The 24,365-nt window shown below is 43.0% G+C and overlaps 1 protein-coding gene across 3 annotated transcripts in view; it reads left to right on the forward strand.

Moving 5' to 3' along the window:
* cadm1a (cell adhesion molecule 1a) overlaps window positions 1–24,365 on the forward strand; it is a 319,800-nt gene that overhangs the window by 259,838 nt on the left and 35,597 nt on the right. For all 3 annotated transcript variants that reach the window (XM_036589139.1, XM_036589141.1, XM_036589140.1), the window contains 3 exons: window positions 5,289–5,447; window positions 13,221–13,317; window positions 15,844–16,016. In XM_036589139.1, the coding sequence (XP_036445032.1) occupies window positions 5,289–5,447; window positions 13,221–13,317; window positions 15,844–16,016 (429 nt within the window). The remainder of the gene's footprint in view (window positions 1–5,288; window positions 5,448–13,220; window positions 13,318–15,843; window positions 16,017–24,365) is intronic.

The raw sequence follows: 24,365 nt of genomic DNA on the forward strand, positions 1-24,365 counted from the left end.
GTAGTCCAAGAGAGCATAACTGGCCTCCACCCTCACTCAGCGCAGTGTTAGCCAAAGGCTTTAACTTTCCAATTTGGTACCATTGTGTAACAGAGGGAGACCTAGCTAACTAAGGATAGGGGGTGGGTGGAATTGGACTTCACTCTCTATCTATCTGTCTGTCTATCTCTCTCTCTCTCTCTATATATATATATATGTATATATATATATATGTGTGTATATATATATATATATATATATATATATATATATATATATATATTAGGGGTGGGAATCTCTAGGTACCTCACAATTCGATTCGATTACGATTCAGAGGGCTGTGATGCGATTATAAAACGATTATCGATGCATCTCGATGCATCTTTTTTTTCTTTTTTGTCTGGGGACTTGGTAGTTTTAAAGCAAAAGTGTTTGTAATGATCCATAATGAGTTTACTTCCAATATCTTTTATTAATAAATCAAATAGAATAGTTATGTGGCAAGTGAACTAGAAGGCTCTCATTCAGTGCTCTTGTTTGGAGCACATCTGCATTTCATCTGTGATAAAATGCGCTGTTAGGGTAACATAAGGTCCAGTGGTAATGGATGTCCACGCAGCACGTTATAGCCATCCTACCCATTTTCTTTAGTGATTGTATAACTTTTTTTTTGGTCTCGTTGTAGAAAGGGGGGGATCGCTGTGTCAGTAAAATATCTTCGAGACTGGATGTTGAATCTCGGCTCCGAAGTGTGCGTAGCGTGAAAGCCCTGGTTCTCAATGACTGAGAACTGGCGTACAGACCGCAGGTCACATAGCAACGAAAGTCTTGCCTGGCTAGTAGCTAAGAAAAGACAGACAAAGATTTAAGACGAACATTTGGAGTTGAATGGACTTATTCGCATTTATAAGCAGCGCAGTTGGTTTCCTGGTACGTTAAATCTGCAACGAGAGACTGTCAGACACTAAAAAGTCGCAAAGATGAAATCAGCTTCTCTTTCAAATTTTTCCATTCCACCTTAAATGGTGCAGCAGTCACATTCGGCGCCTCAGGCAGAATTTAAGGTGGAACGGGAAAATTCGAACGAGAAGCTGGAGAATTAGACGCGACTTCACCCTCGTAAAACAGTCGAACGTTGAGAGACATTTAACTGATCTACTTCTGAGGAAAAGTTTCCTTTTGGAGATGGGAGCAAAGCGGCTATTAAAGCTTAAAGTAGAGCGAAGTAAACTGCGTTTTCGTTTATATTGTTTAGCCTTTACTAGGACATTATCACATACACATGGACATTAAATGTTGTGGCTTAATTTTTGTTGAAAGGACAAAATGGCTCTTCTTATCATTTGGGTTGTGACTCCTGACCTGACCTGGCTTTTAATGCAGAGGGTGCCGGTCAGATTTCTCACTCATCCACTTGTGTTTTTGTTATGTGCCGTCAGAGAGTGTCTGGGCGCTGCGCTTACCCCCTTACCCACAAGTTCCTCCTTTAACGTTCCGTCAACATTACATTATAAATTAAATATTTAGAAAATCGTTTTTTGACGTTTATGAATTGATTCAGAATCGTTCACGTCCGCATCGCGATGCATCTAAGAATCGAGTTTTTCCCCCACCCCTAATATATATATATATATATATATGCTCTAAGAGCGCAAAGGGTGAAATAAGCATAAGGAAATATTTCAGTTGGATCAGGTATAATATGACTATTACTGATACCGACTCTGATGCAGATATTTCAGATCAGGACATCCGTCTGTATATTAAGCTTTCTGGTTTTAACAAGTGCAGTTATTACAGTCATCTCTGTTGTAATCACACGTCCCAACCTGCTAATTTTGCCCTGGAATGGTTTAACGTTGGCCAGTCCGACAGCAGTCATGATGTACATGTTCTCCTCAGAGAACTGGGCAGTGGTGTATGGGTTTTCTGCACTCATTTAGAAGAATGAATGAATGGGTGTGAAGGAGTGGGTGGAAATGAGTGAGTAAAATAATGGAGTAAAGAAGAGACACGAGCAGACTAGCGCTGGCACTCACCGCCTGGAAATTGCTTTTGGCCCCTGGCGCCTTGCGGATTTATTTTTAATTAAATGTCCTCATCATTCAGCCTAATTACCTTTAGGATAATCAGGGCTTTTTTAAATATCATTTAAAGGTTACACCCATCCAGCCCTGGAATGTAAACTCAGCTGCCCCGCCATGCAAAGCCCTGGACTCAACATGCGCGCACACATACACACACTCAGACTATCTCCGCGCCTTGTTTTATGCTGCATTTAAAATTTCTCTTTCACACTGGGCCTCTGCGCTGATACGCCAGCACGAGCAAGACGAGTTAAATGAAAGTCAAGGAACAATGGAGTTAAAAGCGGCCGAGTTATTAATCTCCTCCTGCCAGACGAGAGGCGGAGGGGGGTGGGGTGATGGCCAGCGGGGGCCTAGACCGTCATTAGCCCACTGTCTACACCCAAAAATATAACCTACCATTTCAATTAGCCCGCCAAGCTCAGCTAAAACACTCTTAATGGATAAAAAATGTATTTTTCGGAGGCGTGTGGCATTCAAGAAAGTTTCTTCAGCGCCCCAAGTTCACCTCTAAATCCTCAGCTCATTCCCCTAACGAGGCGAAATTACAAGGGAACGTGGAGAAGGATGGAAGATGAAGGGAGCACAGAAAAAGAGCAGGATCCGAGCAGGTTAAGTGCCGAAATCAATAGGGGCGGGATTTCCTTTGATGTTCAGCCTACTGTAGCAGCCCTAATCAGAGCGTGCTTTTGCATTTCAAAAAACACAGAGATGTTATTGAGATGAAGAAACGTGTGAATGACAGTGATTGACCTGTGATTATCTCTCTATCCACTGTGATTGTGCCATTGTGGGAGGGTTGACGTTGCAATGAGAAAAACACCAGCTCTATTAGGGCACTCCTGAATCTGCGAGGATGATCACAGTCTGGAACATTTCTTCCCCCTCTGATTATCTTTTCTTTTGTAGGAATGATGCATGCAGTCAGACTGAGCTAGGACATTAGGCTGAAGACTGAATAGAACTGTAGTGCTGTAGTGTTTCAGTGCTGTGAGGAGCTGTTTGTTAATCTCATGTGAAAGGCTCATCATTAACAGTGTATTGATATGGATTATTGGTCAGCATGTTAGTGGTGATTTGCGGGAGCACCTGTGTGCTGAGCCTCGTCTCTGTGTGCCAGCTGTCAGCCTCTGAAAGAGCACAACCTGTAGCTCTGATTACTCCACACTGACGTCAGTATCTCTGCAGCACTCTGCCTTTCTCTTTCTCTTCTTTCTTTCATTCTTGCTTTGTTTTTATGTAAAGTTTTTTTTTTCATTTCTGACTTTCTGTTATTTCTGTTTGTTCCTTTCTTTCTTTCTTTTGTTCCTTTTCATTTATATATACACTATAAAGGTATTGGGACAACCCTCCTAATTGTTACAGCCACACTTATTGCCAACAGGTGGATAAAATTTAGCACATAGCCTTGCAGTCTTGATAGACAAACGCTGGCAGTAGAATGGGTTGTACTGTTGAGTTCAGTGGCTTTAAACATGGCACTGTCATAGTTACCGTCTACTGTTATGGTAAATATCTACTGTCATAGTAGATGCTACCTTGGCCACAAGTCAGTATATAAATTTCTGTCCTGCTAGATCTGCCCCTGTCAACTGTAAGTGCTATTATTGTGAAATGGAAGCATCTAGGAGCAACAACAGCTTAGCCATGAAGCAGTAGACCACACAAACTCACGGCGAGTGCCTATTCTCTGTTGAATCACTCACTAAAGAGTTCCAAATTGCCTTTGGAAGCAACATCAGCTAAAGAACTGTGTGTTAAGAGCTTAACTAAAGTTTCTATGGCCAAGCAGCTACACACAAGCCAGATCGAAGTGCACAATGCCAAGCGACAGGGGGGAGTGGTGTAAAACACGCTGCCACTGGACTTTGGAGCAGTGAAAACATATTCTGTGGCGTGATAAATCATACTTCTCTGTCTAGCAGTCTGATGGACGAATCTGGATTTTGCGAATGCCAGGAGAACGTTACCTGCCTGACTGCATTGTGCAAACTATACATTTTGGTAGAGGAGGGATAATGCTGTGGGGGTTTTTAGGGGTTAGCCTAGACCCCTTAGTTCTAGCAAAGGGAAGTCTTAATGCTTCAGCAGACCAAGACATTTTGGACAATTGAATGCTTCCAGCTTTGTGTAAACAGTTTGGGGAAGGCCCTTTTCTGTTCCAGCATGACTGACCCTAGTGCACAAAGCCAGGTCCATAAAAGCATGGCTGAGTGAGTTTGTTGTGGAAGAACTTGACTTGCCTGCACAGAGTCCTGACCTCAACCCCATCGAACACCTAGAACAGAGATTGCGAGCCAGGCCCTCTTGTCCAACATCAGTGTCTGACCTCACAAATGCTCTTCTGGATGAATGGGCAAAAATTCCCACAGACACACTCCAAAATCTTGTAGAAAGCTTCCCAGAAGAGTGGACAGTGTTATAGCTGGAAAGGGGGTACCAACTCAATATTAATGCCTATGGATTTAGAATAGGATGTCATAAAATCTCCTGTAGTTGTAATGTATAGGGGTGTGTGTGTGTGTGTGTGTGTGTGTGTGTATACACACACCATCGTAGCAACTCTGCCAATACTTTTGATAATTTTCTCCTTTCTTGCCCTCTTTTTTCTCTCTCTCTCTCTCTCTCTCTCTCTCTCTCTCTCTCTCTCTCTCTCTCTCTCTTTGGATCTGCACATTGACTAAGAGCTCTTTGTGTACTGCAGGTTTAGTGCTGTTGGAATCAGGGCCTGCTGGTCAGAGCAGATACACCATATTTTCATAAAACACAAACTGTGCAGCCAATGAGTCCAGCTAACAGCCCCTGACAGCAAGCAATTTAGGTTGATTCAGCCCTGCTGACCGATGTGGAGGACATTCTTGCCTCGGTGTACTCCCAAGGTTGTGCTTCATGTCCCGCTGCAGTGGGCTATTAACTCTACACATGTTGTTGATATGCTGAGTTACAGTGTGCCACGTATCCTTGAGAGGCACATTTAGTGTCTGCGTGAACAGGGCATTTGCATTCTTTATGCTGTTGTTAACCCGGCTGAATGAACTCACAGCGAGTTCAGAGGAGGCACAGCAGCAACAGCAGCACATTATTGACTGCTGCTCTTTCTCCTTCAACAAGGTGAATAAATGTACAACTGATGTACAGCACAAAAATAGAGAGAATGTAGAGCTGCGTAAGCACGCTACAGCCGTTTTCTAACGCACCTTTCTCTCACTGTTTCTCTCCCAGGGAAGTCTAAAGTGGAGGTCACATATGACAGGATGTACACTGTGACCAGCTTGTTAAGGTTCACTGTTACAAAGGAAGACGATGGAGTTCCTGTGGTCTGCATCGTAGACCATCCAGCAGTGAAGGATTTCCAGGCCCAGAAATACCTAGAAGTACAGTGTAAGTAGACTACAGGAATATAATGTAATGTAACGTCAGTGCAGAAAACAGACAGTGATATGTTTATTAACCCCTTGATACAGTTCTTAATATGTAATGAAGAGTGTCAGAAACTAAGGCATGAGTTCATATCAGGACCCTTAGTGTTTAAGGAGTTAATATAGAACAAAAATGTTTGACTAAATATGTGCAGCAATAGTGTTTCACCAACTGACTCTTAATTTGTTGTGCTCCTGGTGATGATCCTGCACAGTTTTATTACAGCTCTAATCATATCCACCTGATTTTCACATTCAGAAACTCCTGAAGGCTTGATTAACCAAATCAGGCTTGTTGATTTAAGACTTTAAAATGAATTTTAAACTTTTATCAACAAACAGCGTGAAGACTTTTTTAGCCCACACCTGGATTAAAATATAAGATTTTTTATATTGTAAAAGAGGTTGAAGTAGAACAGGCCAGTGAGATTTCACAGCAGTGAAAGTTGTGTGTGTAAGTCAGAGAATTGATACCTGTACCATACCTTTTGGTGGCTGTAACATGCCACTTTTTTGAGGCATGTAAACTCACAGTGAGAGCTGGCCAGGTTAAACTACAGCCTTCCACACAATGGTGTTAGTTTTAACAGTGTTACAATCAAGCCACCCAAAGTAAACAATGGAGAAATTAATATTTTCCTCATAAAAAGTTAAGAACAGTTCATAATTTGTCACTTTTTTTATACACATCAAAAATGTACTATAAACATTATGTAAATAAAATCTGTTTACATTTTGTTATACTGATATTTGTTCTACTGTTTTGTGGTCAAAATTAAATTTGCCAGTGTTTGTTTTGATGAAAATATTTTATGTATTTACTTTGCAAAGCTAATCTGGATCAGAAAACACAGAATAATATTGCATTAATTTTGTTTGCATCATTTTACCAGACTTTATTAGTGACTGTTACTACTAGCCGCTCAGTCCGTCACAGTTAGCCCTACCTATGGGGTAAATTTTAGCATTTCCGCTCTTCACTTTCAGCTGATAATGTATCAAACAGTAGTTGATCAAATATGTGTTAAGAGTATGTGTTAACTTATTTTCACCCAGAAAATCAACAAAGTGTCATTTCACATGGGGTGTTCAAACTTTTGCACATGACTGTATGCTAGGATAAAAGCCCAACGCTGCAAACTAATGGAATATTTTGGAAAAACAGCTTAAAATAGATATTAGTGAACGTGTTGTGTTGAGTGAACGTGTTGTGTTGGTTGGTGGGAAATTGAGTTAATTGTAAAACTTGAAAAGCTGCTTGCTTCTATACGGTTGGCTTATAGTGTTTTGCTGAGCTGATGCTAAAAGATTAAGCAGGTCTCCATGCTTGAGTAACTCGGCCCTGACACTGTGTTACACCGCCTGCTCGTCCAGCGTCTGGTGGTCAGAGGGCCTTGGACAGCAGGCCTTGGGCAGTGGCCCTGTTCGTCTGTGCTGCTGCTGACGTGATTTTAAAGGAGTTTTTTTTCTTCCTTTTGTTTATGTCTTCATTGCGTGCCAAGCCAGGCCTATCCCTGCCTGCTACATTTATCCATGGAGCATTGACTGAAAAAACATGTTTTTACCTGACCTTTCCCTACCACAGACAGGCCAGATCAGCTCATCATGCAGCCTCCTGCCCTTTCGACTCGACTGAGCTTAAACCACGGAAAAAAATATCAGCTCATTCCATCCATGGCGCTTAAGCTGCTGAAGTCGGAGAGACAATCTCTCTCTCTCTTTGTTTCTGTGTCTCCTTTTCTCTCATTCCCCTGAAACTCGCCCGCTGCAGCAGCTGGCGAAACAATCAATGGCAAAAATCATCGAGCGAGGGCCGGCGTTAATGGAGTTCATTTAGAGAGTAGAAAAACATTGGTGTGGATATTAAATAAGCCCAAAAATATTGATGGCCGTGCCATGCAAACAGTTTCGCTTTGCTGCTCGGCAGCACCCTCCTCTACCTCCGGGTCACGGGTTTTGCGGCTCGGGGGAAATAAAGTGCTCTGAGCCGCCGGTGCCTGAGAGCAGCACCACAGCAAATAGTTCTGTTATTAAAATGAGAGCAACCTTTTAGTTTGGCACCCTCCAGCCACGGTGCAGCGAACCCAGCCGGAAGCCAGCGGCGGAACTCTCGAGTACCTGAGCACCCAGGAGAGGAAGCTTCAGAGAGGAAGTGATACAGGGGCGCCTTCAAAGCAGGAAGCATTCGCTCAGAGCCTTTCATGCGAAGGGCTTGAAGATAAGAGGAGGAAGAAATGGGAAGCGTCTCTATACTGCCTGAAACAAACAGGTGGATCTTTCCTCTGTAACCGCTGCTTCACAGCAGACGGCTCTCTATGGCCCTGGCTGTCCATCACCGAGAGAGGAGCATCAACACTGACAGCGTGTAATTTGGACAGATGGACAGCCAGCAACAGATCACTTTTTTGTTGACTGGGAAGGTCAGACAGGGAAGTGTCGGGTGGGCAGAAAGCTTGACATATTTAGTGATGGGTAAGAGCGCCGTTTAAACGTCAGGCTTAAAATAACGCAGTAAATCTGCTTACGGTGTTGGGGCCTTTTTCGGTTCGTGCTTAAATTCAAAGGGACTAAATCTCTAGAACAGAATGACGTTACCACATACCTGGCTACATTATTGGCCTCGGTGAGGCATGATGATACTGAAAGTACAGTATTTCCAACCAGTGTATATCTGAGCTGTGATATAGCTATATAGCAGGTGCATCCACCACATAGGTGCAGTTTGTAGGCTTGCTTTAGTAACTATAGCCTATCTATTGTTGTACAACTTATCAGCCATCCCTGACCCTATCCGTCAATAGAAAGGGACCACCACTGACCAGATATTATATCAGGGCACTGGAATGTAAATATATCTTGTGCACAGGGGTTCTGTTGAGGGGGAAGCCAGGGGGGGCTGCAGGGGTTTAGGACAATTCCAAGGGCCCTGGAGAGACAGGGGCCCCAAAAGATTGGACCTTTCGCATGTGATTTTTCTTACTGAATAGTTATTGATTGAAACGATTCATACATTAGGTAATAATTTAAGACTGCACTCTTAAAAAAGATTATTCTTCAACTGTTCTGTGGGAAATAATGTGGTTCTATATAGAACCATGAACCATGTTCTTTGCATCATAAAAGGGCTCCTTAGATTGAAACTGTGCATGAATGTGCAGTAGATGGTTCAATATATAACCTTTTTGAAAATGGTTTTATATATTTATGTATCTTCTATTGTCACAAGCTTGACACCATAACAATAGAAGAACCCTTTTAGGTGCTATATGTATCCATTTTCAAAAAGGTTCCATGTAGAACCATCTACGGCACACTCTCCATCAGTCTGAGTAACTATTTCATGATGCAAACAACTCTTTAATCATGCAAAGGGTACAACTATTTTCTTTACTAAAGAACCCCTGAAGCACCATCTTTTATAAGAGTGTACTTTTTGATGCAGTGGCAACAGCAGTGAAGCTTACATTCTGTCACAGTTCATTGTAGAGTTCTGCTTTGACAGCCAAGATGCAATGCATTTGAGAAACAACAAAAAATACAGTTTTGGCCAGTTGCATACAGTATAATAATATGCAGTTGTGGTGCTTATATTCATATGCACAGCCTGCTGCATGTTATAGATGACAGCATGGTGACAGTGATAGTTGGAATTACAAAATAAGGTTAATATTACCACCACTACCCCTGGTTGCACTGGTACAACTTTCTTACACTTACTAGCCACTGTATTACATTGGTAAATTTGTAGGTGTACAGTTAGAGTTTATAGCTATATAGTCTATAGCTCATTTTTTTCCATGCACAATCCTCTTGCCATTAGTCGGCACTCAGTTTCTGACCGCAGGACCACTGTTGGCTGGATATATTTGGTTAGTTTACTATTTTCAACGCAGAAGTGGCACTGAAGTGTTTAAAAGTCTTAATAAACTGGCCGCTCAGTGTATGTACTGTGTGATCTGACACCCATCTTGTGAATTCAGGGCTAAATCCCATCCCCTTTGAGTGTAGCTAGCTTAAACAACAAGACTCCATGTCTTTGTGCTAATTCCTGATGCACACTGAGAAACTGAGACAATTTACATTATTAACCTGCTGTTACGAATATCAGCACTTTGCTGAGGAACACACAGCTTAGCGCATATGAAATACCACATAATTGCACTGATGTCATTACAGTTTCACATTGGCTGAGCTGTAATCTCCCCTCCTGCCTCTGTGCGTGCGGTTGGGCACACACAGCACCGTGGCACAGGCATCTGTGGCACGCCACTTCAAGCTCCATTATGGGGAGAATATTAGATTTGGAGCCCTTGGAGAAACTGCGGTGCTGGAAGCTGGCCAAGCTTCGGAATGCAGTACAGATCAGCCTTCACAATCAGCCTAATACCTACAAGGACATCAGGGTGTGTCTTAGCATGCAGTGCTCACCTATGCAAAGTTAGAACAGCAGTAGAGTCCATTCTGGTCTGGGGCAGTAGTTTTGCAGCATGAATGAAGATCAAAAGATTTATGATGGTGAGGCCAGTGGTAGTTATTATTTTTCTTCCTGTGAACATTATACAGTACAACTGGTACAGATATGCTTATTATTATTATTATTATTATTATTATTATTCTCCTAGACCCCAGCGCTCAGCTGGGAAGCTTTTCCTCTGTGCCTGGCTAATCACTGTTCCCTGGGTCTTTTGCTGCTTAATGAAAGGCCAGGAACACTTTCTTGTCTCTCACTCTTTTTCCTTGTGTTCTCTCTCCCTCTGCTCTCATTAGCACCCCGTGTAACACAGAGGTTGCTTTTTTCCCTTTCACCACCCCATGTCCTCCCCGTAAGCACTACCTGCCAAATGGACCAGAGGGGGGCTTATTAGTGTTTGCCTACCATAAAGCACATTTAGAGGCGGTGGCACCACACTTCTCTGCTCTGCCAAAGACTGCAAGTGCCTTCAGTAGAATTTTACATAAGCTTTCTGCCATTAACAGTTTAGGTTTGGTTTTTCTGTCTTAACAGTTTACCAGTGTTGGGTAGTAATGGACTACATGTAATCATGATTAAATACTCAATAACAGTATGATACATTTGAAGATATTCATCGGATTACGGTTACTTTCTTTGGAGTTACTATTTTTCAGGATTCCATTTTTGATTAGGCAATGTCAAGAAATCGGTCCATTTATGTTTCCATTCTCGTTTCTCCATAATGTTCGATCAAAGTGTAGTGACGTTTGCCCACCTCCAAAATATTTTCTGATGCTGCAGTGGGTAGAGCTCTCAAATCACAGCAAGAAGGGCCTGGGTTCAACCCCCTGGGCTGGGCAACCGGGATCCTCTCTGTGTGGAGTTCTGTGCATGTTCTCCCTATGTCTGTGTGGGTTTCCTCTGGGTGCTCCGGTTTCCTCCCACAGTCAAAAGACATGCAGTCAGCCAAATTGGAGATGCTAATTTGGCCCTGGTGAATGTGTATGTCTGTGTGTCTGCCCTGTGATGTAATGGCGACCTGTCCAGGGTGTTTCCTGCCTTTTGCCCAGTGAGCCCTGGGATGGGCTCCAGCACCCCCTGCAGCCCAGGAGGATAAACGGCTTAGAAAGTGTGTGTGTGTGTGTGAAATAATATGATAGCATGTTTCCCCTCCCGATCCTTCACAGTTGACTGTGGACAAGCACATCTAGATCTAACTCCATGTTTATTTTGAATAATGGATATCATCCAACGAATAAAACCGTGTTACCCTATAATTGTTTCCAACTCGAATATCCTATTTTACTAGGAAATACGTCACATCAAGGAGAAAAAATGCGTTATGATTTTCGATTTACCTTTACACTTTAAATTCACTGTATATGTATATAATGCTGGTTTTACATAGTGCAACTTTAATTTAATTAGTGTCATGTTGTGAGTTACATGCAACTTAATTTCTGCGCAACTTGGCAGTTACATGAAGCAGTATTAAAACAAGCAAAGTTGTGCACAGCACATTTTATTATTCCACTAAGTTGACAAATTAGCAGCATGTATTTTTAATACATTGTATTTGTTCGCTATATCATACTTAATATGTAAATAGAATATTTCCAGCTGTGTTTGCCGATTCTTTTTTCTACATGTGTATATATATATACTTATTTATAGGTCTTTACCATATATTTGAGTTTTTAATCTGTTCTGTGTATGTTAAGCCTTTGTAAATGACTGTTTAAGTAGCCATTACATCAACACTTGTACTTGATACCTCACTGTTCCTTTCCTTAAAGCACTGCAGGTTCATAGAGGAGTGCATCTCAGTCCCCCCTTCTGTAATACTTTTCATCCTTTGGATCCCAAATTAATCTGCACTCCATTCATCCATTAATCCAGTGAAATCAGTCATTTGAAAAGATGTTGTGCGACATGTCACTTAATATGTTATCAGCATTTTGACTGGCTGTTTCATGAAACTGGTTTCACTAAGTCGAGATGCTACTTGCAACTGTTGCAGTTGAGTTTCAGATAAGTTGCAGGACACTTTACATTATGCAGGTCAAGTGAAATTTAGTTTTTCATGTAAATTTTAAGTTGCAAAGCCAGTTTAACAGCGTAGTAACTTTCACAGTGAGTTACTTGGGAGAGAGAACGAAGGGGGAGAGGATGTTAAGTATCTGCGTCTTCAAATGGATTGAACTTTATGGAACAAAGCAGAGCAGAAGTAGTCCAAAAGTAATTAAAAAAAAATCAGATTAGATTGCCTTGTTTGTGATTAGCTTTTCTTAACATTTCTTAAGCAATCATCTACCCAAGTCAGTCACCAGTTTTGTTCCTGCATATCTCTGGAAGTGTTTGGCAGACTTAAAACGTCCTTTTTGACACCCAAAGCTCAAATACATTGTCAGAGGAAAAAGGGGGTGGGTTTATTTTAAGCTTACATAGTGAATGACCATCATGCGTAACTATCTGCCGGCCATATTCATGGCCTCATATCCATAATGTCAGTGTGTTGACACTTAGCGTTGATTGTGTGAGAGCGTGTGTGTCAGACGTCATTTTGAATGTCAGTGCCCCTGTACACACACAGCAGGAAGCCTAATCCCAGCTGAATTGGAAGGGAGCGAGCCAGGCCAGGCAGAGATGTGCATTTCATGCCGAATGTAGCGACCATGACGGCGAAGCATGGCTGACGCAAGGCTACCTGCTGCCAGCCGCTGGAGAACGGGCTGCTTGCAATGACCAGTCATTTTAATGGATGAGGGAGAGGACAGTAGTGATAGAACATAAAGGTCAGCAGTGAGCACACGGGGGGGAAACGAGCTGGGTCAGAACCCGATGTGGATGTATTCTGAGCTGCCAGAATTGCATCTCCAGTGCTGCTGTTTCATATCCACCACGCCAACCAATCAGGCCTTGCAATCGGGTGTAAACAGCCCAGAGAGGTGAATAAAATCGAGCCGTCCAATTTTCTTCTGAGAATGGTAATAGCAACAAGAAGAATCAGACAGCAAAGAACATCTGATAAGAGTCTTAATAACAGAGAAAAAGAAATCTAATAAGTGTTTCCAGGGCTGTTAATTTTATGCAGCAAGGAGAGATTGAGTGCTGCGGCTTTCTGCTTTTTTCAGTTTAACATCTATTTCATACTTTTTATGTTCTTTTATTTCTATTCTTTATCATTCTTATGATTGCTTTCTTAAGTAACCTTGGGTCTATGAAAGGCTTTGCATAAATAAAGCCGATTTATGACTGTTTATTATTATTTCTGCTTGGCAGACAAACCAGAGGTGAAGATCGTGGTGGGGTTTCCACAGGGCCTGACCAGAGAGGGTGAGAACCTGGAGCTGACGTGCAAGGCCAAAGGCAAACCGCAGTGAGACACTTTTTTTCTTTCTTTCTCTACAGATTCCCGTGATGTAGATATCAGCTGTCCTATTAGCCCAGGTCTCAGGAGTTTTTCTTAGTGAGTGTATAGCAAATAATGGTGAATTTCTGCATAAAGCTAATGCTAAGTCACAGTGAAGGAAATAAAAGGCAGCATCCCCCCAGAGCAATGCCAGGGCACTCCAATATCAATGGCAGAAGGATATTATTATATGCTTTCTGGACATATTTATCCAGTGCTGTGAATGCGAATGAAGAAAAAACAGGCCAAAGCAGGCTGCACCTGTTATTATTGGTGTCTGGTAATTGTATGATAATCAGTCCTTGGGAGCTGAAGCTCTGAGCCTAAGCATGATTTGCATGTGCATATTGAAGAGGCAAGTGCAAGCCAAATGATGTCATCCATCACAGACTGTGTTTGTTGGTCCGGGTTGCCTCGGCGGCATCGAGCACCCGCACTATCAAACATTTCCTCACACGTAGCAGCCTCCATAGCCCCTAATTGAAAAAACTGTGGATGAAATGTCAGTGTGAGCAAATGTGTGCAAACACAATGAGAGGCAATTCACATGCAATCCACCCCCCCCCACCCCTCCCACCACCATCCTCAAACTCATATTCTGCAGGGAGCTGAGGCTCCGCCCGCATTCATTTAATAAAGACGAAAATACAATCAATACAGTGAGCCGAAAATTGGAAGTCATTTTCATTAAAGTCAGAAGAGGGGCTGCAGTCATTACTGTCATATAGTGTTGGGCTCGGTGCTCCAGGCCCATTTGTATTCTGCCTCTCACCCCAGGTTCTCTGCAGCCCTTCCACTGCGTGTTTCCCCCCTTTCCGTTCCTCTCAGTAAAGCGCTTTTTTTCTAGGTCATTTCTCTCCCTTCGTTGCAGGAATGCCTGCATCTTCATGCCATGCATGTATATTTAACCTCTGATTCACACTCACACACCAGATCCTGCTCTACGTGGAATTCTCTTGGCGCATACCATCAAATGCTGTTTTCTTCCATAGAGGCTGAAGATCAACTGTTATTGAGCTCAAACCAATCTTTTTGTTTGAAGCTCAAAGTCCCCCCCCTCCCCTCAACACAATCCTTCCATCTCTTCTCAGTGGATGGAAACAAGTTTAAACACCGGCACAAAAACAGAACAACAAGGGGAACCCTCCCCAGAAACTCCAGGGAAATAACTTGGCTGCAGAGCTGCCACTGAACCTTGCGAGAATAGAGCAGAGTTTAGAAGCCCCTTTGTTTTTGCCACAGTGGGCCTAGCTCACTTTGCCCATCACTGTGGAAATCGAACAGGCCGTTCTGCACCCTGTTTACACTAGGTGTTTGGAGAACAAAGGAACAAAGCTCTTAGCAGCAGGAAAATATCAGCCTTTAGTTTTTTGTCAGTTCATTAAAGCCCTGAGTTGAAAAATTGTTCCAACAGCTACAGAGAATGCAACTGGTTCCTGTAGGGCTGTGGTCCACACAATATTTTTACAACCTCGACCTCGACCTCAGCTGGCATGCAAAGGGCTTTTTATTAATTGATACTGTTTTTAATAGCCTGTAATCTATTCATTTTACCATTGCATTTTTATGAGGTTAGGTTGCTAACGTTTAAAACCTACTTATCTATCTTCCAGGACTTTCATCTGATGCTAATGAAAACTTACAGTGCAAAACTAGAAAGTGCATTTCCTGAAGAAAATGTGAAGTGACTGCGCAGCGTAAGAAGGTGCCAGGTAGTTGCTAGGTTGTTGGCGAATGTTTACTATGGTATTTTATGTGGTTCCTAAAGTGTTGCTAACCAGTTGCTATAATATCCTAGGTGGTTGCTAAGGTGTGGCTAGGTGGTTGTTATGGTATTCCAGGTGGTTGCTAGGGTGTTGCTACACGGTTGCTAGGTGGTTGCTAGGGTTTTGCTAGGTGGCTGCTGTGGTATCCCTTGTGGTTATAAGGTGTTGCTTGGCAGTTGCTTTGGTACTCCAAGTGGTTGCTAAAGTATTCCAGGTGGTTGCTAGGGTGTTGCTACACGGTTGCTAGGTGGTTGCTAGGGTTTTGCTAGGTGGCTGCTGTGGTATCCCTTGTGGTTATAAGGTGTTGCTTGGCAGTTGCTTTGGTACTCCAAGTGGTTGCTAAAGTATTGCTAGGTGGTTGCTGTGGTATCCCAAAGGGTTGCTAAGGTGTCGCTAGTGGTTGCTATGGTATCCCAAGTGGTTGCTAGGGTGTTGCTAGGTGGTTGTTATGGAATCCCAAATGGTTGCTAGGGTGTTGCTAGGTGGTTGCTATGCTATTCTAGGTGGTCGCTAGGCTGTTGCTGTGGTATTTCAGGTGGTTGCTATGTTGTTGCTCATTGGATGCTGTGGTATCCCCAGAGGTTGTTTTGTGATTGCTAGGTTGTTGCTTTAGTACCCCACATAGTTAAGAGGGTGCATCTAATGTTTTGAGTTCCATAGTTGGATTGTATTTAAAATATGGACCACTGATGTCAAGCATAATTTTCTGGTTTGTCCCTCTGTCCAGGCCTCAGCAGGTGAACTGGGTGAAAGTGGATGATGATGTGCCATCTCATGCCGTAATCACCGGCACAGACCTCTTAATCGAGAACCTTAACAAGTCCTACAACGGCACGTACCGGTGTGTGGCCTCCAACTCGGTGGGCGAATCCTATGACGATTACATCCTCTACGTGTACGGTGAGTTCACAAAGCTCAAGCAATACCACCTCCCTCTCTCTCGATCTCTCTCTCTCTCTTCCTCTCTCTCGCTCTCTTTCTCTCTTCCCACACTGCTCCATCTGAACACAGGTCAATAGCATTGATCTCAATGACATTTCCTTTCCTTTAGGACATCACACTCTAATCTGACCATTTTCCTCTCCGAATTTACTTCTGATATCGTTTACTCCACTAAGCCTGCGGAGAAATTACTCGCGTTTATTCTTAGAAAGCAATAATCGACAAAGGAGCTCTTTTTTAAAAGGGATTTGCGCTTTTGCAGAGGGTCTTTAAGTGGTGAGCTATAGCGGTATTTACAATGCACAGCTGTGCTGATAACAAAAGAAAGAGACGCTCTTGTGAAAAACCATCTGCAGCTCCTCATTCTTTACTGTGTTCGTTCACTTTCCCTGGGTTTTTATAATAAAGCTGTTAACGATGAATAATTTAAGAAAGACGCTGGCACGTACAGCATTTGCATGTGTCGAGTGGCTGAATGTGAGTAGTAAACTGGCTCCACTTGGCATGTTCCAAAAACTTGCCCCAGAATGAGGTGCAAATGTGACAGGTATTGTGGCAGGCTTTTCGCACTTCACCCCCAAGAGTTGAAGTTGGCATGAGTCGCCGGTGGAGAATTCACAAGCGCCTGGCCTGTAGAGGTCAGGAAACGGAGGGAGGGACACATGCCACGCGGGCTGAGGCAAGATCCCGCCCTTATTAAGAGCAGCCCAAGCCATAATAGAGTCCTGTCTGGCCATTTGATGTCTTTGATGTCTGTCCCTTCTTTTAATATCTACTGTAATTCAACCTGCAAATCTTGTCCGGCATTAGAATTGCTAATGCAGAGCCAGGACGCCGACTCTGGGCTGTCAGCGCTTAATCTTGCGTCATGTTCCTCTGTCATCCATGCACATACACCCTCCCACCTGAACACAGTGTGTTAACCAGAGCGCTCTGACACCCTCCCGTATTCTACAAGCACCACACACAAGCGCTCATAAAGACAGGCGCTGGTGACATCTGCGCGCTTCATAGTCTTATAATTATTCTCCTTCGGTTTTAACAGGATGACATCTGCTTATTACAAACAGTGGCCCTGCCACATTCTGAGCTCCGCTGCCATGGCCTGACAAGTACCCCCGAAATGTATGAAATATTACAAAATCCTGCTCAAGAAAGGCGCAATTAGGGGGCTGCGGTTTGTGGGAAGAAAGAGGAGGAATGACAAAATGGCTGTTTAGCAAGCCGTCAAGCTCCCAACAACATTTTCGCACATCCAGAAACATGTATTAAATAGCATGGCGGAGCAGTAATTGTTGAGCCGGCGATGCATGACCTTATGGAAATCAACCATGAGCGTGTTTTAATATACATTTCAAGTATTTCTCAAAGAGAAGTAAACACTTCAAATATTCCATTACAATGTGCGTATCTGCCTGCTCTTTGTCAAGAAATGAGAGTGTAGAGATGTCTCTCTCTCTCTCTCCCTTTCTCTCTCTCTGTCTCTCTCTCTCTCTCTTTTCCCATCTCAACAACCTCACGCCATTCCACAGTGAGCAAGACCAAGAAAAACTCCCCGCCCTTATAATTGGAAGTCTGCGAAGTGTAACGTTTTAACTTATGAATGACTTTTCATCGAAAGAGACGAATAAAATCGGCCCAGCTCATCAGTGCTGTGTGTTCTGTGGGGGCCCCGGGCTCGCTGGAAGACGTTCCTGGCTCCTTTTTCCACGCGCGCAGACAGAACAGATGTAGTGCAGCGGCCATTTCCCCCTTAATGCGTTTGTTCCCCAACTATTGTGAAGCTAAGTGATGAAGAACACTCAGAGGGGGGCTGGCACTAAAGTGGTTATGGGGGGAAAACTACATTCCCTGAGACACATTTCCAAAGCCTCAGTCCTGGCAGAGTCCCTGCAGGGGAATGAGAGGCAGCATACAGGGCTGTAACCAGTTTACCGAGTGCCTCTAACCTAATAGAGACTACCTTTTGCCTTGGCGGCCCCCAGCCTCTTTTTATTGCGCCCTCCTCCTCTGCTTGTCACCCTCGCTCTCGTTCTCCCTCCGTTAACACTTCCTCTAGTGCTTAGAGTGCTTTCCTCTGCCGTCCCACAGCCGCCCGCGAGAAATCGATCACCGCAATACACTCCTTCACCCGTGCTTAGCTCGCTAACCCTGGCACGCAGCCGCCTCTTCTGCTCGCCGGTTCCAGTGCGTTCAAGACCCAGCCTAACTCCAGAGGGAACGGATTTCACAATGTTGGTGTGGATTACAGGTTATAATACAGCCTTGGCCCAAGCCCTTTGCAAAGAAAGCGCTCCATATGCCTCCGTAAATGCCAGGGCGCATAAAGAGATATTTGTCTCAGCGCAAGCCAGATCCCCGGGCCCTCAGCCACAAGCCAGCGGCATTCTTTTCCTGCCATGGAAGCAAATTGTGGCATGATTGATAAAGGGCCTTGTTTCGTGACGTGCCGACGACGACTTGAGGGAGCTAATTGTCCCACGTACTCAACAACACATGTCTAATTCCAAGAAGGGGGAGAACAGCAGTCCTCCCAGCAGTACACACAACTCCCAAGCAGCCAGCCTCAGTCAAGCAAGCTCAACATCTGCAGAAAAAAAAAAGAAAACACACAAGATCTGCAGTCCTGCCACAGCGGGGCCAAATCCCATCACTGTGTCATTATAATGAAGCTGTAAATTCCCCCCACTCGACACTCTCCTTCCATTCTTAAGGCTCCGCGCACTTTCATTACATTTGAGCCGCCGATATTTCCTTCCTGCAATTTGTCGCAGTCGTGACGCACACATTTAAAAGTCAGATTTCGTCGATAAATTTGGCTGCTGTCAAACATGGCTTCAGTAGTTTGCCTCTCAAGAAGTCACCCAGCTGGAAATGCAAATGTTGCAGCATCAGAGCCGGCATTGTAAAACTCTCCTGGAAGTCTTTGGCTGACGGAAAACGACAATGCATAGCAAATGGCATGCATGTCAACGCATTGGAACCTTTGTAGCAATGAACCAAATGCGTTTGTTCCTGCTAACCAAGGCTGCTTGACGTTATCAACATTCAAGTGATTTCCCGTGCTCCTGAATAACCATGTCTCATAGTGGTGAATAGCACCTAAACATGTCTTCCTACGTGTGTGCAATACACCCACTGTTTCTGCAACATCTTCTTTGAGATGATGGCATGATAAGCCTTTGTTGAAAGGTAGGAAAGGGACACATGCACCTTGCAGGATTCTAATGTCAACTGTTATCCTCCAGTAGGCGCACAATTCTGTCGGCAGAGATGAACCAGCTGTCTCTTCATGAAAACATGAGCAGAATGATGACTGCACGACTGGATCACTCACTGCGTGGCTCACTTGATTGCCTCTGCCCGACCCACTGATGCAAACTACCTGTAAATACTCTCAGTAACGTGTAAACTCGGTGTAAACTCGGTTCCTGATTGTCACGAAATGAGCCACCGCGCCGGCATGTGTGCTGTTCTTTCATCATTAGCGTTGTCATAGGCTCATCTCTTAATAGGCCTGAGGGGACCCATCAATCTCCTGTCACCGTGTGCAGTGGGCATATTGGCGCGGGTTCTGATTTTTGTAAAGCGCTTGTTGGTCTGGTCCCTCCTAGCTCTCTCTCTCTCTCTCTCTCTCTCTCTCTACCTCCCTGTCTCTCGCCCAACCACAGGAGTCTCTCTGCTCCACATCCATCTCACTCTATCTGCCAGAATCATTAACGGGGGTGGACTCCTCAGCCCTCCCTTCATTAGCCTTTAATTGGAGTCAATCACTCCGGGGGTCCTGCCAATGCTGGATTTGACTGTACTTAGTGTTCTTTTACGCCATTCACTCACCCCTCTCTCGCATTGATTCTGAAAGGCACGCAGCTAATTGAATTTTACTCGCCATACCTAGGCAAATGCGCTACTTCTGGCACTTATTGATATAACGTCTCTCTATTTTCCCAAAAACAGATGGGACGAATGTGGCTGCATATGCCTCTATCTGTCATTGCCATTGGAAAGCGTACTGATCCAAATAGGCTGTTTTCTTTCTTTTTCTCCTTTTTTTTTTTCTTTTTTTCTGGAGTACATGCTTGTGTGCAAGAGAGAAGAGGAGGGGCCACGAAGGTTTCCTCAGTGTTTATACCCCTGGAGCATCAGTACCATTGCAATATTTGCTGGGATTATCTCCCTCCCCTCCTCCTTCTCGCTGGTTTTGCTAAAGCGAGCAGAAGCCCTCCTTGAACAAACATGCAAAGCTACCTAACAACAGAAGGTCGCTGGTGAGCAAATCAACAACTCTGAGCTGCCTCCGCTAATCACTCTTGTTACTCGCGTATGCACTTTCTCTTCTTATACGTGACGTTCCTCAATGGCTTTTCGCGTTAAGAATCCCCCCATGTGCGGGGAAATAGCACAGCGATTAAAAACCCTGATCTCTTCTCGCTCCCAGCACCCCCCTATCCACTTCCCTCTCTGCTTATGCATGCGTTGGACTGCATCTGCAGGTAGAAGATGCGCCCTTTTGCCAAGTGGCCCACTGGGAAGGCAGAGAGAGAGCGAAGGATAGGAGAAAAAGTGAGATAGGAGAGAGAGAGAGACTGAAATGCAGCATTATGAGCTCTCCTCCTAGCGTTAGCTGGCGTGCGTACATCTGGGGAATTGGCAAAACTGGCAGTTTTGCAGTGGCCTGGGTATAATGAGCCTGCTCCACATGCCACACACCTCAGCCCGCTGCGATGATTCATAATGTGCAATGATAAACACACACCGGCGTGACACTGCAGGAGCCTGCCCACTGTTTGAATGGCAATAAGCTCTGAACTTTTTGATTCGCCACCGCCTTTGTTTGTTTTGCTAAAAAGAGACATGGCTAAACATTTACATAGGCGACCGTGCTAAGGAACGAGGTGCAACTATAGATCCTTTTGCACTGCCAAGTTTTTAATGAGCTATTGACACTGTTGATCCCAAACATCTGCTGGGCATTCACAGTTCGTAACAGGATAGAGCCAATTAAGTTGGCCCACCACTGAGGCTGAGATTGGTCTTAAGCATGCAGCGCACCACACCAGACACATGCTTAGCCATTCAGCCGGCTCCCTGCGCTTCTGTCAGTCATGCTTCTTGTTTTATTTATTTATTTATTTATCCGGCTGCCGCATAGTTCATACAGTATGAAGAAGCTTTGCTTCAGCTGCCCACATATTATTTAAAAGCATTAACACAAAGGCTCGCAAAATCTGCACCGATCCCTAACCACAATTCGCCTGTTGCTGATTCTCATGCTTTTTAGTGCCAAAATCCAACTGCCTTAATAGCCACGATGGAGAACAGGGCTTGTTTTATTCCTGATGTTGAAAGGACGTGTGGTGAGGTGAGAATAAGGATGTGTCTTTAGGCTAGCGCTGATGTTCAGAAGTTTGGATTTGCTATTTTCAGTTGTTGCGCATACAGTACCGTGCAAGGGGACCATCCTTTCATTAATATAATTTCTAGTCAAAAAAAAAAAAAAGATTTTTCACTGGCAGGAAAAAAAGCAGAAAAAGTGCATTTAACAGGAAATTACACAGAAGTGTAAACAACTAAATATAATACAGCTTTTTTCAGTATTTAATGTGTCCTCCCCTTTTTTATCTCAGCTTCCATTTTTTGGGAGACCTGCTTTCAGTTTTCCAAAGAAATCTACAGGGATATTTTTCCACACCTCTAGTTCAGTGTTATACATTGGTTTCATTTTCTGTAAGTAATGCCAAATACATTCAGTGATGTTGAGGCCTGGGCTCTGTCCAGTTTCAGTGTTCTAGTGCAGATGTTTATCTTTTTTTTTTTCCAGTAAGCTTTTCTCAGTAAGGGCTTCCTGACAGCTACACATCCTTTCAGTCCCATAATGTTATCCTCTCACAGTGGAAGAATCTCCTCAGAAATATCCCCTTTAGCCATTTTAGATGCACATGAGAGCGAAATTTGTATGCCAGCTAAGGTTGCTTGTGTGAAAGTTGAATGGAAACATAATGTCAATGAATGGAGACAGCTTTTGTTGGGAGGACACAGCTGTAACATGTTGGTTTTAAGATTGAAAGCTTGGAATAGTTCAGTTGCAAGTAAAGTGCACAAAAGCAAAGAGTGGACAAATGAAATACTGGTATTATACTCTTTGATATTATACTGTTGGCGTGTAGTGGAGGCAGTTTTCTGCACGGCACTTTACATATATAAAATTATTCTGATTCTACTCTGCACTTTCAAATAATTAGGGGTCAAGTAATTTGTAGGAAGCTATACATGAGTAAGAAGTGCTAGATGTGTCCAGAATGATGAACAGATCCATAGATGATTCCATAATGACTGCATATATTATTTATAACTTTGAGAATGAAGTAATACTAAAATTAAAATCCAGTATGTGTTTCGAGGGTCATGATCAAATGTCACAGAAGGTAACTTGACAAGAAATTACTGTAAACGTGTAATTACTGTATATTATTTATCCTTTAAAAACGTCTTCTTTTTGTTCTTGTTGGTCCCAAAACTTGAAATCTAGAATAAACCCTCTCAAATGCGTCATGGGGTCTGTTTTAGTCTTTCTCTGTATAACGCTATATAGATTATTTAATATAGGTTACTGAATGAACACTTTTGAAAAGTAGTGTATGTCAGCTACTTCACTTAACTGTGGAAATACATGCATTGTAAATGTTTGTCCACTCCACAAATACTCATTTTGTCAGAAAGCCTTTAACATTAGATCATTTTAAAAACACTACCATGATATGATAAGACTGATGTAGTTTCTGACATGGAGTAATCTAATCAAATTCTTGGCACATCTCCCCAGTTGGCTGATTCTTACATTTTGATTCAGGTGTGGTTATGGAAACGCTGCTAATGTTTGAAAAATGTAATTAGCATAAATTCACAGTTCTGCTGAATATCTGAATAAAATATTTCCCTGTTACAGTAGAATCACTATAATTGGATGCAGCTAATGACTTACCTCTGATAACTGTTTTTTACAAAATGTATTTCATTTGAGTGTCAAGAAAGAGAAAGTACCGCTTCCACAAAGTGCTACGAGTCTCTGTAATGGTATGTGAAAGGTCAAACCACTGCATACTTTTCTTTATACCTTCTCTTTCTTACTCCAAATCTTAACACTAGCAAATCTGTGATGAACTTCTGTTGTGCACAGAGAAGTAGGATTTTCAAATGGTCAGTTTTGGCGTGTTGCGGTCACTCTCTCTGCTCAATTCCATATAACAAAACCAAACTAAAATGGCTTGAGTTTCATTGTGAGTCTGTAGTTAATTATAGGAAACTTTTTTTTTTCCTCTGAGCTCCTGGTGCTTTTTGCTTGTCATTATCTCCACACACAACCTAGCACAGCCTGAGCCAAGAAAAATAAACTATTTTTTTTAAAATGTTTCATATTCATGTTCATATTCATATTGAAAACTTCCTTTTGTGCATAGCTTTTAACCACAGTAGCATAATGCTAATTTCTGCTAGCGCCTTTATGGAATTCACCTATATGTTAGCATCAAGCTAGCAGTGCTGTTTGTTCACTTTGCCACAGAGGGTTTAAAGCATCTTATGGCAGCTGAAGACTGACGTTTGAAGCTTGTAAGATTTGCATGTATCATTTTACTTTGTATTTCAGAGTATTTAGAGAATCATTCAGTAAATAAGTTACTTAAGCCTAAAGCCTCACATTCTCTCTTGAAAGTCTGTTACCCTGTTAGCTTTCTGCTGAGCTGACTGTTAAAAGGTGTTCTTATGTAGGGCTTGTTTATTATGTTTTTAAACTTCTTTCTTCTCTCGATATCCATATATTTGAATAACCAAGCTCATCTTTAGTTTTGTCCGTATCTGTGTTCTCTTGTAAGGTTGGGTTTGTGTGAAGCACTTGGGCCATGCTTGAAAACAAACGGCACTGTTACGTTTGACACGGGCCGTCAATTAAGCAGTACTCATGAATACGCAATATGTTGAGAGTCATGCCCACAATGAGAAATGGAAAACGTTGACAATGAATGGAATTGTAATGCCCTTTCTGGAAGAAGTTTGGAAGATGACTGAAATGTCTGAAATAATGTGACGAAATCTTTACCGTTGTTTCTGATTTGCTGATCAGGTCTACTAAATGTGGTACAATGACTAGTATAAACCTTGGTGAAAACATTGTTATACATCAATAATAATCTGTTCAACCACATTATCTCATTATCGCACTTCATGGAAACTGAGCCACTGCAGACATGTTCTTGTTAACTTGAGCGAGTTTTTCTCGCAGAGATTCCCTTTTTATCTCTTCTCGCTCTG

Source organism: Colossoma macropomum, unplaced genomic scaffold (genome assembly GCF_904425465.1).
Source record: "Colossoma macropomum unplaced genomic scaffold, Colossoma_macropomum, whole genome shotgun sequence".
NCBI lineage: Eukaryota > Metazoa > Chordata > Actinopteri > Characiformes > Serrasalmidae > Colossoma > Colossoma macropomum.